The 16695-nt window shown below is 43.6% G+C and overlaps 2 protein-coding genes across 2 annotated transcripts; both read left to right on the top strand.

The window, feature by feature from the left end:
• Positions 1–1793: 1793 nt before the first annotated feature.
• Positions 1794–4855, top strand: LOC123642076 (NACHT, LRR and PYD domains-containing protein 10-like). Its single transcript, XM_045557002.1, has 2 exons — positions 1794–2076; positions 3260–4855. Exons 1-2 carry the CDS (start codon positions 1794–1796, stop codon positions 4813–4815), a joined length of 1839 nt encoding a protein of 612 aa, XP_045412958.1. The 3' UTR covers positions 4816–4855.
• An 8478-nt stretch (positions 4856–13333) lies between these two features.
• LOC123641633 (olfactory receptor 10A3) lies at positions 13334–14380 on the top strand. The gene has a single exon (XM_045556512.1). The coding sequence runs from the start codon at positions 13406–13408 to the stop codon at positions 14348–14350; it is 945 nt and encodes a 314-aa protein (XP_045412468.1). The 5' UTR covers positions 13334–13405; the 3' UTR covers positions 14351–14380.
• The last annotated feature ends 2315 nt before the right edge of the window (positions 14381–16695 follow it).

Raw genomic sequence — 16695 nt, 5'->3', positions numbered from 1 at the left:
GCTCAGCCCACAGACAGTCAGATGGAGTGTGTGGGTGTTTCTGCTTCACAGAGGCCTGGTGGGTGCTTCTTCTGCTCCAGCCCACGTGTACATGTACTGTACAGTAGGTGTCCGGGTGGTCACACCTATATTTTTAATACCACAGTGGGTTTGGGCTAAGAGGACCCAGGCATGGCCCGCAGAGCTGTCTGACCAGAAACGGGATCTCTTTCACCTCAGCCCCCAGGGCCTTGCTCCCTGGGCTCCTGCATCAGGAGCTGAGTCATCCCGGCCTCACCTCCGGCTCCCCCAGTCTGAGCTGGGGTGAACAGCTTACACTGGACATCTCCTTGGCAGCTTCTAGTGTTGTCTGCTCCTCTTTCCTGAATGAGCTTTGCCAACATCAGAGAGTTTCAGGGGAGCCCTGAGTCTTCTTATGCAGTGGAAGCTTTGTTGTCAATCACCCCTCTTTACCAGGCCTGCTTCTCCAAACTGGCCTGTGACTTGCAGCCAAGGCCCCATGTGTCCTGACACATTCGAACTTTTCTCTCCCCTGTCAGTGTGTGGCCAAAATGCTTATATTTGAATTGCAGTAACTTTCTCCATTCCCAAATACTCCTTTGAGCACCCCCTGTGACAAATGTGACATTGTACTACTGAGATGGATCCCCACTGGCCTTAGATGACAGGTATAATTCTGAGGGCTTTCTATTAACTGTGTTTTTTTTTTTTTCCCAATGACTGCCACCCTGCCTACATGTTAGTTCCATACTTTAAACATAGCTCAAAATCCTGCTCTCCTTTCCCTCCTACTTTAGTATCTACAAATGTTTCCAGTTTCTGGTCTTATTTAGCACAACTTCCTGGATTCTGAGTCTCTTGTCTGTGCCTTTATTTTTTGATTCTTTCTGTCTCTCTGCATCTACCCAGGTCATAGACCACAGTTTAAATCCCACCGCTTTGCCCAGTGGCCTAGCTCTGGAATACTCTCAAAAACCATGTTTCTCTGCTGAATTTCTCATCTGGAGGAGTACCTGAAATGGTTTCTGGAATGATCAAAGAAGACAATATATGTAAACCACCTGGCAGAATGTAGGCACTGAACAGGGGCCATTCCTCTTCTGATTGGTGTTTGCACGTGTCTCCTCATCTGAATGAGAAGACTTCCAGCTTTGAAATCATGTGTTACTGGGTCCATGCGACTGACGAGTGAGGCCTGTGTGAGTGTAAAGTTTTACCTTCTCGCTGTACCTCAGCAGTCCCAGCCAACATGCACCAGCTCTGGATAGGATCACAGGGCCAGGGGCAGGCTCAGTTTTAAAACTTAAAACTGAAACTTAGAAATAAATTTGTTTCATAACCCATCTATCTAAGGAGCATAGTGGGCCTAAAAAAGAATGTGTGTGAGAGGGAGAGAAGAAAGGAGGGAGGAGAAAGAGACAGAGACAGAGATGGAGGTGGGAGGAGAGAGAGACAGAGGGAGGGGGAGAAGGAGTGAGAGAGGGATAGAGGGAGAGAGGGAGGCAGAGGCCAGCACACCCAACATACCTTCCTATTTGTTGACACAAATGCCAGCTGACAGATGCCACAGGTCACCTGGCAAAGAGGCAGAGGGGAATGACTAGGGGAATTCCTCTGCGGTCTCATTTGCTCACCTTCCTTGGAAATTTGGAAACACCTCTCATCTCTCCTGGCCTCCACTCTGCAGCTTGCCAAGCAGCCAGCACGGTGCCTTCAGGCTACTCTCCCATCAGCAGCAGACCCCTGCTCTCACCTGCTTCTCCAGGTCATTGGTCTGAACTTGACCCTTCACCATGGTCCTGGCTGATGACCCCCAGAAGGCATTGCTCTGGGCTCTGAGTGACCTGGAGGAAGACGATTTCAAGATATTAAAGTTCCACTTACGGGGTATGGCCCTGCCTGAGGGCCAGCCCCACCTGGCCAGAGGGGAGCTGGAGGGTCTGAGTCGGGTGGAGCTGGCATCTAAGCTGATTCTAACTTATGGAGCACAGGAGGCTGTGAGAGTGGTGCTCAAGGTCTTGAAGATCATGAACCTGTTGGAACTCGTGGACCAGCTCAGCCTCATTTGTCTCAATGGTGAGTGTGGAGGGGAAAAGAGGAGGGTGGGGTCGTCTGGGGCCTCCTCCCTACATGGCATTTCCAGAGACTCCCATGGCCGGTAGTTTGTGCCTTCTGCCGTCCTGCCCTCTGCCCTTCCTGGGAGTCCCCAATGCCTCAGGGTCCTGGGTGGTCTCCAGCTGAGTGTTCTGACAACTGTCAGGTGGGGCCTGAGCCGAAGGTAGGGGTTTATTCATAAGTAGACTACAGTATCTTATGGCCATAACATCCCACCTCCTACCTCCAGCTGCAGTGTCAGAGAAGGGGACAGTGTGAAGAAAGGGGCTTAGAGGTCCAGGATGGTGCTGGTGATGGGATTTCCACCAACCTGGAGAAATAGCCTCAGGGTATGAGGCTTGGACCTGCCCCAGCTGCTTCCTGGCAGGCAGCTCCGGCTGCTTCTTTCAGTCTTCTGTGCCCGTGATCTCTCACGGAACCACCCTAGAGAGTGGGGTGGGTGTGGAGCCTCCTATTCCTTCTCATGGGGTGCTGGGGAGGAGGGAGGATCCGTCAGTGCCTGTGCTCCCTCCCGTAGGCTCCTTTCATGCCTGAAAGCTCCTCTGCTACAGAAAAATGGGAGGGTGTCATGGACGCCAAGTCGCAGCTGCTGCTCAAAAGCCTGTTTAGCATCCGGCCTGTCCTTTCCCAAGAACTGGCTCCTAGTCCCGCACCATGCTCTGGCATCTCTTTCCTTTCTTCTCTCTCTGTCCCTACCTCTTCACCTGGGGACATTTCCCATGGTCACCCAGACATTTATGCATTGTCACATACAGAGACTTTTGCACTTACACATATTCTGCAAACACACTGCTGGTGCACACTGACATGCCTTGCTGTACAACATACAGCTTCCATGAGCACATTCCTATGAGCACATGTGGATACAAACATCCACACACATCCCACAAATACCCCCCCCACACACAACACAACCTCACACTCTCACATGGATGTGCACATACACACCACACACGTGTGCACACACACTCATATGCACATACAGGGGACTCTCCTTATGAAGCCAGAACTAGAATCTTCAGGGAGATACAAGTCAGGAAGTATAGAAGAAGATGAGACCAAAGAGCAAGTCAGAGTTTAGAGGGTCCATTTTGCCTTTTGAAGTTCCCATTTCACCACCTAACACCCCATTTTTCTGGCTCAGATTACAGAGAAACATACCGAGAGCACGTGCGCTCCCTAGAGGAGAGGAGAGAAGGGGCAGGTGGCAGCAGCTACATTCAGCTGCTCCTGGTGGCCAAGCCCAGCTCAGGGAGCCCAGAATCACCTGCCTGCCCTGTCCCAGAGCAGGAGCTGGACTCTGTCGTGGTGGAAGCTCTATTTGGTTCGGGGGAAAAGCCCTACCCGGCCCCATCCTCAGTGGTGCTACAGGGGTCTGCTGGCACTGGGAAGACAACCCTGGCCAAGAAAATGGTGCTGGACTGGGCCACTGGTGCTCTGTACCCAGGCCGGTTTGATTATGTCTTTTATGTGAGCTGCAAAGAAGTGGTCCTGCTGCCCAAGGGCAAAATTGAGCAGCTCATCTTCTGGTGTTGTGGGGATAGTCAAGCCCCTGTCACAGAGATTCTGAGGCAGCCAGAGCGGCTGCTGTTCATCCTGGATGGCTTCGATGAGCTGCAGAGGCCCTTTGAAGAACACTTGAAGAAGGTGAGCTCGAGTCCAAAAGAGGACCTGCTTCACTGTCTAATTAGGAGAAGGATACTTCCCACGTGCTCCCTGCTCATCACCACCCGGCCCCAGGCTTTGCATAATCTTAAGCCCTTGCTGAAACACACAGAGTACCTCCACATCCTAGGCTTCTCTGAGGAGGAGAGGAGGAGCTATTTCAGGTCCTATTTCAAGGACGAGGAGCAAGCCACGAAGGCCTTTGAAGTTGTAGAAGGCAATGCCATTCTCCACCAAGCGTGTCAGGTTCCAGGCATTTGCTGGGTGGTCTGCTCCTGGCTGAAGAGGCAGATGGAGAGAGGCCAGGCAGTGTCGGAGACACCCAGAAACAGCGCTGACATCTTCATGGCCTATGTGTCCACCTTCCTGCCATCTGATGACAAGGAGGGCTGCTCCGAGCCCTCCCGGCACAGGGTCCTGAGGAGTCTGTGCTCCTTGGCGGCTGAGGGGATCCAGCACCAGAGGTTTCTGTTTGAAGAAGCTGAGCTCAGGAAACACAGTTTAGATGGCCCCAGCTTGGCTGCTTTCCTGAGCAGCAACGATTACCAAGAGGGACTTGACATCAAGAAGTTCTACAGCTTCCGCCACATCAGCTTCCAGGAATTTTTTCATGCCATGTCCTACCTGGTGACAGAGGACCAGAACCAGCTGGGGGAAGCATCCCGCAGAGAAGTAGAAAGGCTGTTGCAGGAAAAGGACCCAGAAGGGAACAAGGAGATGACCCTCAATGTGCAGTTTCTATTAGATATGTCAAAGAAAGAGAGCTCCTTAAACTTGGAGCTAAACTTCCGTCTCAAAATTTCTCCCTGTATGATGCAGGATCTGAAGCATATTAAAGAACAGATGGAATCTCTGAAGTTGAACAGGACCTGGGATTTGGAACTCTTGCTGCATGAGTCTAAGATAAAGAATCTGGTAAACAGTATCCAGATGAGTGATGTGTCATTCAAGGTAGAACATTCAAATGAAAGGAAGTCCCACAGCAGCAAGTCATTTTCTGTCAAAACCAGCTTGAATAATGGACAGAAAGAATAGCCAGGGGCTGGGCGCGGTTGCTCACGCCTGTAATCCCAGCACTATGGGAGGCCGAGGCCGGTGGATCGTTTGAGCTCAGGAGTTCGAGACCAGCCTGAGCAAGAGCGAGACCCCGTCTCTACTAAAAATAGAAAGAAATGATTTGGACAGCTAAAAATATATATAGAAAAAATTAGCCGGGCATGGTGGCTCATGCTGTAGTCCCAGCTACTCGGGAGGCTGAGGCAGAAGGATCGCTTGAGCCCAGGAGTTTGAGGTTGCTGTGAGCTAGGCTGATGCCAAGGCACTCACTCTAGCCCGGGGAACAGAGCGAGGCTCTGTCTCAAAAAAAAAAAAAAAAAAAGAATAGCCAAAATGTCCTCTTGTGGGAGCACAAAAGGAGGTTTCTCATGGAAAAGGCAGAGGGACAGAGGAACCAGATGAGGAAGCTGAGAGCAGAGAAATGGGGACCACAGCACTGGAGGGTCAGAATAATGGGGGGATGGAGGGACAGGAGGATGGGGAAAGACAGACAGCAAGTAAAACAAGTTGGAGAGCTGAGAGCTCAGACTAAGGGGTACCAGAGGGAGAGAAGGAACACCTAGAAAAAGAATTAGATGACAGAGGATCAGAAGACTTGAACACAGGATCTGGGCAAAGGCCATGTGGGATGCGTCTTTAGAAACAACCCTGTTTACCCCCTGAAAGGTGGTCTTACTTATAACCTCTCTAACAGAGGAGAATAAACTATCAAACAGAAAGTAAGAGAAATAAAATCACAACACACCTACCCTTTGTTTAATTAAAACATGTGTGGCCTACCTTGTTATCTGTGAGTTCCTTCTCAGCCTTGAGAAAGTTCCTGAGTGGAGAGCAGGAGTGTGGACTCCCCCGCTTCCTCAGGGAGAGACAGTGCAGGACCCTCCCGCTATCAAGAAGAAGGAAGAGACTAGTAATAATTTCTGCCATCAATCTGCTATGTGAGAAACAGAAAAAGCCAACACAGCAGTTTCACAGCCGCTTTTATTATCAGTCCCCTAAAGCAGAGGAAAAAAAAGCCTTTTCTACCCTTTACAAGCACCGAGCAACTTTCCTCACCACCCGACATTTCTTTCCTCCCTCTGTGTGTCGTGGCCACTCTCTCTCTCTCTCTCTGTCCCTCTCTCTCTCTCTCTTTCTCAGAAAAATAAATAAACTTTCATTTCTGTTTATCCTAATCACTGTCTGAGAATTCTTTCTAGTCTTGTGCACGGACTTCATACTCTAGCATTTGGTGGCTCACACAGGGAGGAGAAACTGAGTCACTTCTCTGCCTCTGTACAAGGAGCTCACTTCTCACTTCTCAGCTTCTGTCCTGAGACTCCTCCTCTGCTGCACAGCTCCCAGGATTTCATTCTCAGTGTCCTCATTTGGAATTTGCTAAATCTCTAGGGCTTTGGAAATGATGATACACTCAAAAAAGAGTTGGCAGTTCTGTGCTTCAAACTCTGCCACTCTTGGAAAGGTACCTGGCAAGGATGCTTCCTAGACACCTCTTCCCAGACTTCACCCCGATCCAGGGACACCTGGCATGGGGAAGCTCTTCTCTAGGTTTTGATCTGGACCAGGACTCGGGGATGCCCGCCTTCTGGCCAGCACCCTAAATTTCATTTCAGGTCTGACTCAGAACTCGGGGATGCCCAATGTCTGATCAGCACCTCAGAGGTCATCTAGCCTCCCTGGAGTCTAAGCTGAAGCTGTTCCCTGTACCCCAGGGAAATAGTGCCCGGGCTGCCCAGAGTGGTCATGCCCCTAGGTCTGAGCTGAAGTGGCACATTGTCCCCTGGGAAATTGGTGCCTTGGCCAAGCTGAGTAGTGATGCATCCCAGGGCTGAGCTGGCATAGTTTCCTACATTCCAGGAAAACAGAGCAGTGGCTGAGCTTCGACACCACACCCTACAGGCCAAACAACTGTAGTTCTCTGCTTCTCTAGAGCTGAACTAGCCCCCTAGAGTCTGAGGTGCTGAGACACCCCCCTCCCAGGAACTATAGTCATTATTGTGCTACAATCAGTGCCCCCAAAGCAGCTGTGCCCCACCATTCTGAGGTCTGTGCTGCCATTGCACCTTCCAAACAGAGTCTGGGACACTGCCAAGTCACACCATCCCAGGGTTTAGAGTCACTACTATATGATGCCTCATGCACTGGGACCTGAGTTGCCACTGAATCCTATTAGCTCTGGTTCCCAAATTCCAGCTGTACCCTGCTCCGTGGGCCCAAACCTCCACAGCACCCCTTCTTTCTGAGAGTTGGGCCAGTTCCGTGCCATGTCCCCCAGGTTCAGAATCATAGTTACGACCTGACCCCTTAGTCCCAAGCTGTTATGAGGTATCTCAGAGTCACAGATCCTGGCTTTGTGGTCAATCTACGTCCAACCTGGTCACAGAGAGTAAATCTTCACACGAAGACCCAGGTTCCACAATAGGTTCATGAGAGCCTGAGCCTAGAATCCCAGCTCCATAGCTGCTCCAAGCACTTGCATTTGGAACCTAGCACTGCTGAAGCTCCTTGTAAGCCATGTCCAATCTAACAAGACAGATCCCCTCAGCTAACTCTCTCCATTATGGGGAAGATGAGAAAAGGAGGGTCCTGAAAGTTCTTGCCACCAAGGCCCTTAACAACCTATGTCACCACTGCCACTGCCAAAATCTTCTATAGCCTATGCCACTGAAACACCCACAATTGATATTAAGCACAGCTGAAGAGGCTGAATGGAGACTATACCAGTGCATCTACTTGGAACCAGAGGCTGCACATCCTTCCCAATAGGGACACTAAAAAATCCAACTGTAGGTGCAAGTATTTCTCTATGGAATGGACTCTGTAAAGTTTGGAAGATGCAGTTGTTCCATGAGATGTACAGACATCAAGGCAGGTACATAAAAAACATGAAAAAGAAGGAAATATGACACCATCATAGGAATTCAACTCTCCAGTAACAGACCCCAAAGAAAAGGAAAACTATGAATTGCCAGAAAATGAATTCTAAATAATACTAATTATAATAATAATGTTAGAGAAACTAGTGAGATACAAGAGAATATATATAGGCAATGTAAAACAATCAGGAAAACAATTCATGAGATAAATGAGAAATTTAACAAATAGATAGAAATTGTCAAAAAGAATCAAATAGAAATCCTGCAGCTGAAGAATTCAATGAACAAAATAAAAAATATAATAGAAAGCTTCAAGAGCAGACTAGATCAAGAAGAAGAAAGATTTTCTGAACTTGAAGATAGGTCATTTGAAATTATCTAGTGAGAGGAAAAAAGAAATAAGAATGGAAAAGAGTGGAAAAAGTCTACAGAACTTATGAGACACCATTAGCAAACAAATATTTGTATTATGGGAGTTCCAGAATGAAAAGATGGGAAAAGGCATAGAAAAACTATTTAATGAAATAATAGCTGAAAAATTCTAGTCCTGGAAGAGATATGGAGACTCAGATCAAGGAAGCTCAAAAGTCCCCAAATATATTCAACCTTTAAAGTCCTCCCCAAGGCATATTATAGTCAAATTGTCAAAAGTCAAAAGTAAAGTTAGAATTCTAAAAACAGCAAGAGAAACACATCCAGTCATATATAAGAGAATCCTCATTAGACTAACAGCAGATTTCTCAGCAGAAACTTTACAGGCAAGGAGAGAATGGGATGATATTTTCAAAGTGCTGAAGGAAAAAAAATGCCACCACCCAAAAATACCATACCCAGAAAAGCTATCCTTCAGTATTGAAGGAGTTCTTTTTTTTTGTAGGAATGCAAGAAATATTGAAATTTATCACCACTAGATTGGCCATACAAGAAATGCTCAAGGGAGTCCTTTATCTGGAAGTGAAAGGATAATAACCACCATCATAACACCCTCTCCCTCAATTGCTGCTGATCCACTGCCTACTGATGGGACTAAATCTGTTGCTTTTTTCTTTAGTTCATAAAAGACTCATAAGAAAGATGAGAATCTCTCTATGCCACACTTCCCATTCCCTACTTCATGGGTTTCAATGTACTTAATATTTTTTATTTTTTTTACTATGGCAGAGTGGACGGGGGCATCTGTATAGGGCTCATGACAATGCCTTTTACAGTCAGACTCTCAGCATGTTCAATGAAGGGAGGGTCAATTCCAAGAAGACTACTTCATTAGTAGGGCATGTGACTATTCACCTCCTGATTTCTTTTACGAGAGTAGGTATATCCTTTCCCCCTCACTCCTGGACTTGGGAAACAGCCCCAAAGTTGTGCAAAGACCTTGAATTGATTTATTTGTGGACTTCTGTATCCATGTTTCTATTTATTCTCTATCCTTTTTTTCAGCAACATTTGAAATCCTCTCTCCCTTCCTTACCTCCAAATTCATATTCTTCAGGACTATATATTTATCCTCTGCGATATTTATTGTTTTGCTTCACCCATTTCACCCCAATTCTATTTCTGTCCAGTCTGTCTTGCAAAAACAAATAATGCAATTTCTTTGTTCTCAGCTTTCATCTTACTTCTTTGTATATGCACAATAATTTAAAGTATACAATGCTTTATGTATATGGCATTTGTGGGTTGATCTCCTTCCTTTATGAACAGTACCTTCACTTCCTTTGAGGAATTTTTTCATTAAACATTTTCTGGTATGCATAGTTGGCATTGAAGCTGTACCCAGAAATGGGGTAGACTGTGAAAATTGAATATTTGGTAGCATTTCTTATCCTATTCATAGTTACAGTGTCTTGTTGATGGGTGGGCATGTAATCCTACCACAGCAAATGATATGGGAGGGGTCCTGGGATTAGTCTTGATAAATGAAAACCCTTTTCCTCAGGATAACTGGTACATTTCCCACTGGACACAGATTGGAGAGGATGTATCCCTGAGTGTTGTTGGCTGCCTTATTGCCACTAAAAGGGGAAATATTCCTTGAGAATAGAACCTACTCTAGGGAAGCAGAGATGAGTAATAGATAATAAGGAAGGCAGGTCCTGATCATATCATCCGAGTGTTGGATAAATAAAGCCTGCAGATTCATTCAACCTGTACTTTGCTGGGACTGAACCATTGGTCTCACTGATTGTTCAAGTTAGTTTAGACTGAACCCTGATTCCTCTGATTCTTACATGTATACTATAAGGTTAATATAATAACATTATCTTGATTTTACCAAAAAAGTAATAGAGCCAGAGAATTTATATGATTTTCTCAAATTCATATAGCTGGTCTAGATGTTTTGACTTCAAGTTAAAGTGTTATGACTATAAAATTATCTAAATTTTCTCACCAACACTCCCCTCCCCAAATTTAGTGTTTCCATATTCCTACTGAAAATAGAAAAAGTGTTGGTCATGACACCTAGATTTCTCACAAAGGAATTTCAATTTACTTTCTTTAATACATCTCCTACCATTGCACAAGGTGTCTATTCCATCCAATCAGATCCTCTGTCTAGATAACCCTGCCTTCACTCACACCCACATCCTTCCTCCCTGCTCCACTGTGCCTGTTTACCAACATTCATTCAGTCTCTGCTTTCATATCTCAATGGGCGAGGTCATGGTGGAATTGAGTCTCCTGTGTGAAGAGGTGTCTGTTCCCTGTGGAAACCTGGAGGAGTGGTGCTTCAAGCTTGTGCAGTTAAGGTTCCTTTTCTCCATGCAAGAAAGTCTGTATAAATTCAGTGTAAGTTCTCCAGAGAAGGTTTCTCTCAGGGCATACAGTTCAATGCTGTACAGTATTATTAATATAAAATCAATACATTGAGTCACTAAGTTGTATTTATGGGAGTATTTTTTAACTAAACAGATGAAATATCTGATTAAAAGGGGTGAGAATTAGGGACATTCAATAGATAAAGAACTGAAGATTCTGCTTTGGTACCTGAGTTTACCTTCTAGAGTTCTTCTCACTGATTATTGGAGGTACTTATCAAGTGATAACTCAGTGCTCAGGTAAGAAAGTCAATTGCTCTGCGTTCCATATTCACATAAAAGTTTGACAATAATTAGGTCTTTAAGGGGTTTGCTAGCACAAAGTATCAATTCATAGAGGTATGTTGTTGAGGGAGCAAGAGTGAGGGCCAATCATGCAGAAAGATAAAATCCAGAGGAGGGAGTTATTTGCTCAAGGTCAGACAGAAAGTTCATGCTGAAGCTAGTAGACCATGTCAGTAAATTAGGCAAATCAACATTCGTTTGGACAGTATGTTCAAGACAAAAGATGGAGCATTTGAGTTCAGTTTCTAAAAATGACTCATGAAAGCAGTAATTTAGATTTGTTCAACAATTTGCTTTATCAGCTCCCTATAGTTTGTCTACTGTAAATAAGATACTCAACTTTTTCTCATTTTACAAACTTATTTGGTTTTATAAGTTTGGAGCTGAATATGTACTTTTGTCTATTGGAAATGGTACTTCAATGTTTTTTTCTGCCAAGTCCATTATATTAATCTTAGGAGATTTTTTTTTGTCACCCAAAATACATTATTTTAGTTAATATAGACATTTGGTTGTAATATATCACTATGGATATACTTAGTAAATCAACTTGCCTTTTACTCCCAGCTAATGTCCTAATGATCTGAACTCATGACATTTCAAGTCTTTAGCTTGTTGTGGCCTTTTGTTCCCCCGCTTCCTCATGTCCCACAGTGAAATTCTGCTGGTTTTCAAATGCCAGTAGGCCTCCATTCTAGTACTAATGTGTCATCAAATACTTTGGACTTGAGCAAGTCAGCCTTCTTCCTTATGCTGTTCTCCTTCTGCCTAACAACCCACCATGAGATCCTGTGATTATGGATTTTCACCCTCACTCTCTATTCAGAAGTAATCTTGTCCTCATTTGTCATTATTTAATTTATTATTATTCTTTAATAAATTTCTAAAGTAATTCTTAACCTTATGGTTTCCCTTAAATGCCGAGAGGCAGCTTTTTATTCTACTGATAAGGGGAGACCCTGAAGGTTCTGGGAGAGAGGATGATATTATTTTGACAGGGGTTTGAGGTACAGATGGGAGGAGAAGGTATAAAACATGGAGAAGCGAGTCATGTTTCCATTTAATGATGGGGAGGTGAGGGGGAGGAACAGGGGCAGTGTCAGTGGACATGGACTTGCTGAGGCCAGAGGGATTCCAGATTTTAAAGACCTGTGGGCCCTGACAGTGAATAGAATGCTGGGGATAGGGGAGTTGCTCTGGCGGATAGTGGGGAGAACTGAGGTGCTTTGCCCAGAGCTGGGCTTTGGAAGAACAGTTGGACTGGGAAGAAAACGGTCAGCTCTGCATGGGACTGGCTGGCTCAAAGTGACTTCGGCAGCACATGTGGCTCCTAATGCCCACCCACGGCTATTCCACCCTCCTTCCACCACAGCCCCCATGTGAATGGAGCAGAGGCCCTGCAGCCTGCAGTTTTCTGTCAACAAATTAGAGACACACCTTTGCCAGAGCCGTAAGAGATATCCAGGTTATTTTGTTGTTCCAGCCATTCAGATAGAGAACCTGAGTGCAGGGAGAGGCAGAGACTCATCTTGGAGATAGTGGCAGAGCCAGGGCTGGAGCCCAGTTCCAGACTAGCTCCCAATCTAGTGGTATTTCCAGCCCCACAACGTTCCCCAAATACCTACAAAAGCCAGTGATGTGGTGGATGCTCAATCACCATTTGTTGAGTGGGTAACGAGTTAATGAACTTCCGTGTGTGTGTGTGTGTGTGTGTGTGTGTGTGTATGTGTGTGTGTGTGTGTGTTTGTGTAGACAGAGAGAGAGAGAGAGAGAGATGGTGTGAACCACAGGATCAAAATGACCCTAAATGGTGTTTTCTACAGCTCTGAAAGCCATGTTATGGTCACCAGGATGGGCCATGGAGAACTAACTCCTAAAGTTTCCCATGGAGGCAAACTTCAATATGATTAGTCAGGTCCAGCCTGCCCAGCAATCAATGTGCTTGAAATCCAATCTACTTATGTTTATCTAAGATAAGTGCAGCTGAAGTTCAATTCCTTTTGATTGTTTCTGTATCCATTTAGATGTATTATTTGTACTTTTCTTCTTTAACAAAGTAATATAATGCATTTTGAACTTGGAACTTATAATAAATATTCATCAAAAATGTGCTTTAATTTTGAATTCTTAGTTTTAAATTTTCCTGCTTATTTTTGGTATTTGTCTAATTTGAAATGCTTTACTTTAAAATTCATTTACAAATACACAATTGAAATAAACACAAAAATGGATACATCAATGTAATCAACATTGGATTCTAAATAATGTGATATTTGTGTATGTTTTAATAATATTTTTAATTTCCAACCTATATAGCAAAAAATTGCCAGACAATACCTACTGTCATTTTGTACCTTTAAAACAAGATTTTTGAACCAAAATTCTTCAGTTTTTTTATTTGTATTTTAAAGATTCACCATTACAAGTTATTGACCACTCTTCAAAATTGCCAACCTGAAGTTCTATCAAAATGAGCCTGTCATTACATCTCTGTCAAGAATTCCAGACTTGAACTCACAGCTATTGAATTGTGATTTTATACTATACATTCTTTTTCCATAAAAGCAATAAATATGAAGCTCAACTACAAAAATGAAAAGGCAAAATCAAAGCTCTGTGGTTGAATTCATCCTCTTGGGTTTTTCTAACTTTCCTGAACTCCAGGAGCAGCTCTTTGGGGTTTTCTTGGTGATTTACTTGGTGACCCTGATGGGAAATGCCATCATTATAGTTGTCATCTCCCTGGACGAGAGCCTCCATGTTCCCATGTACCTGTTCCTCCTGAACTTGTCTGTGGTGGACTTGAGTTTCAGTGCAGTCATCATGCCTGAAATGCTGGTGGTGCTCTCCACTGAGAAAGCTAGGATTTCTTTTGTGAGCTGTTTTGCACAGATGTATTTCATTCTTCTTTTTGGTGGGACTGAATGTTTTCTCCTGGGGGCAATGGCTTATGACCGATTTGCTGCAATTTGCCATCCTCTGAACTACCCAATGACTATGAACAAAAAAGTTTTTTTGAAATTAGTAATGTTCTCATGGGTCTCAGGGATCATGGTGGCTACTGTGCAGACCACATGGGTATTTAGTTTTCCCTTTTGTGGCCCCAGTGAAATTAATCATCTCTTTTGTGAGACTCCCCCAGTGCTAGAGCTTGCATGTGCAGACACCTTCTTGTTTGAAATTTATGCCTTCACAGGTACCATTTTGATTGTTATGGTACCGTTCCTGTTGATCCTCTTGTCTTACATTCGAATTCTTTATGCCATCCTGAAGATGCCATCAACCACCGGGAGGCAAAAGGCTTTTTCCACCTGTGCCTCTCATCTCACATCTGTGACCCTCTTCTATGGCACAGCCAACATGACTTATTTGCAGCCCAAATCTGGCTACTCACCGGAAACCAAGAAACTGATGTCATTAGCTTACACTTTGCTTACTCCTCTGTTGAATCCACTTATCTACAGCTTGAGAAATAGTGAGATGAAAAGGGCTCTGATGAAATTATGGAGAAGAAAAGTGTTTTTACACACAGTGTGACTGTGTTGAGAAGCCATGTGCTATTTGGTCATTGCCCAACTGAAGTCTCTTTAAATTTAATAAATAGTGCAAACAGATGCATTTTTGGGGATGATAATTTTTTGTGTTTTTAATATTTGAAAATATATCAGGGTATCCCTTTCCTTCACTAAAGTTGTTGTGGTCACTTGTTTTTAATAAATACATAAGTTTTCATAACATGTCATATAACAGACTAGTCTATTCATCCATTTCTCTGTTATGAACATCCAGGTTGTTACAGGATTATTGTCATTAAGATGATGCTTCAATAAACACCTTGTTCCATATTTTCATATGTCCTGATGTCTTTATACCTGTGTGATATATTCTTTAAAGTAGGACTGATGGGATGAAGTGTATGTCTGCTTATAAATTTTAATCGCTATTGCAGAATTAATTTTCAAAATGATTGTAGCTTCCTCAGACTGACCTGAAGGCCCACTGTGCTTCACTAACAGAGTAGAGCATCAGGAACCAACAAATAGGGTTGATGAAGTTTTTATTTCTGGAGTGAAAGTCTGTTCCATGAATGAGCAAAAAAGGTGCATCTGTTTTTGGTGGTCCCAAACTGGTTCCACTTCATGAACTCACACAGATTATAATCCAAAACTGGAATTCTCTTGGTACTTTTACAAATATTTATCCAATGTCAGTGACCAAAGAACTACACGGGAAGTTGCCTGTATTCTCATGTGATAATGTTAATATCTTTTTACTTAGAGACCACTGTTTTAGAGACTTTCTTTCTATTTCCAGTTACCGGCCAAATTCCCCCCTCACTTTGTTTAGAAACAATGAATGGTTCATTTTTTTGTTGTTTATTGTGGGAAACCAAAGCAATTAATTATTTGTACCTATTTTCTGTGGTATTTGAGTCACATCACTGTGTGGCCTGTCCCAGAATGAATAATTTTACCTGTTAGAAACTTTGTAACATTTAATGTTTGATTCATGTTTTAATGTTGCTGTTGGAGAATGATGAGAAACCCTTATTGAATTCACATCACATGGGCTCCTTTTGTCTTTAGTTTCTGCCCCAGGGTTGGCAATAAAGGGGTAAAACACTACTCACATTTGAAGCTGTCATTCAGTTGTGAGAAAAACCATTTTTCATTTACAATGTCCCTGCCAAAAATAGGAAAAACGAATTGGATTTTTACAAAAAGAAACTTCATCAGAGGGTTGAAACAAGTTTGAGTAATATTTGAATGTCGTAGAATATTCTTTTTGTTAGGGCTTTTAATAGGCTTTAGCAAATCCTTTCATGAGATTCTGTCATTTGTTGTTCTGGAGTTTCCTTCTCATTGCACTTAGAGGAACCAATGCCATAAGGCCTTGTAGGAAAGAAAAGTCTTCGAAAGCCCAAAAACCAGACAAAATACACAGCTTTATTTTAACTTTTATTCTTTGTTTCATTTGTTCATTAATAGATTGAGTTAATTAAAGTTTCTGTTCAGAGTACTGACTGTGACTGTCTCTGGGAAACTACAGTCCACCCTTGAGGAATTCACAGTTTATTGGAAGATCACTGAACTCTAGAAGATTACTGGAGTCAGCCCTTCCCTATTTCTCCATCCCTGGTGAGAAGCAGAAGTTGAACTGGCATGCTTTGGTTACATATTTGATGATTTCAGAGACACACTGAATCTCCACTCGGTAATAACTTTGGCAAAAACCAGCCAGTCCAAAGGGACTCAGCTTATGATTCTACTCTGAGTAGCAGCAATTCTGGCAACACCAGCTTTCAGCTGCTGGCAGCTAGTAGGACTGATGTTGGACACCATGCTTTCCTGGTTTTGAAGTTAACCCCAAGATTTCCAATCACAATCAACATGGATAGGGAAAAATGTGAACTTTTAAAATGTAAATCTTATGATGACTCTGCTTAAAATATTTCAATAGGTTTTTATAACATTTACAATAATAAAAAAAAAACCCCTTTCACATTGCATAGGAAGCCAAGCTCTGTTTGTCCCCTGCTATGCTTCCTGCTATTTCATGCTATCCTTTCTGTCCCCACGCACTCACTCACCTGTTCTGGTGCAAATTCTGCCTCCAGTTCATAAAGTCATTCTCTCGTGCTGGTCTTGTGCTGCCAAAACATTCATTTCTCTCCATATCATGTTTCTCACTCCACTTTTCAGTGTTTACGTCGTACTTCTTCAGATTTTCTTAAAATGCCATTTCCTTCAGGTGGCCTTCCTTGACTTCCCACCCTCAATTTCCCTTCCCAAACCATTCTTTCTGTGAACACCCATTCCTTCCTTCATAGCCCTTTATCTTTATTTTATATTTCAGGATGGACTTTCCTTCTTAATGGCACC

This window comes from Lemur catta, chromosome 7 (assembly GCF_020740605.2).
Source record: "Lemur catta isolate mLemCat1 chromosome 7, mLemCat1.pri, whole genome shotgun sequence".
NCBI lineage: Eukaryota > Metazoa > Chordata > Mammalia > Primates > Lemuridae > Lemur > Lemur catta.
The sequence above is the reverse complement of the archived record's forward strand: the minus strand, read 5'-3'. Positions and strand labels throughout refer to the sequence as shown.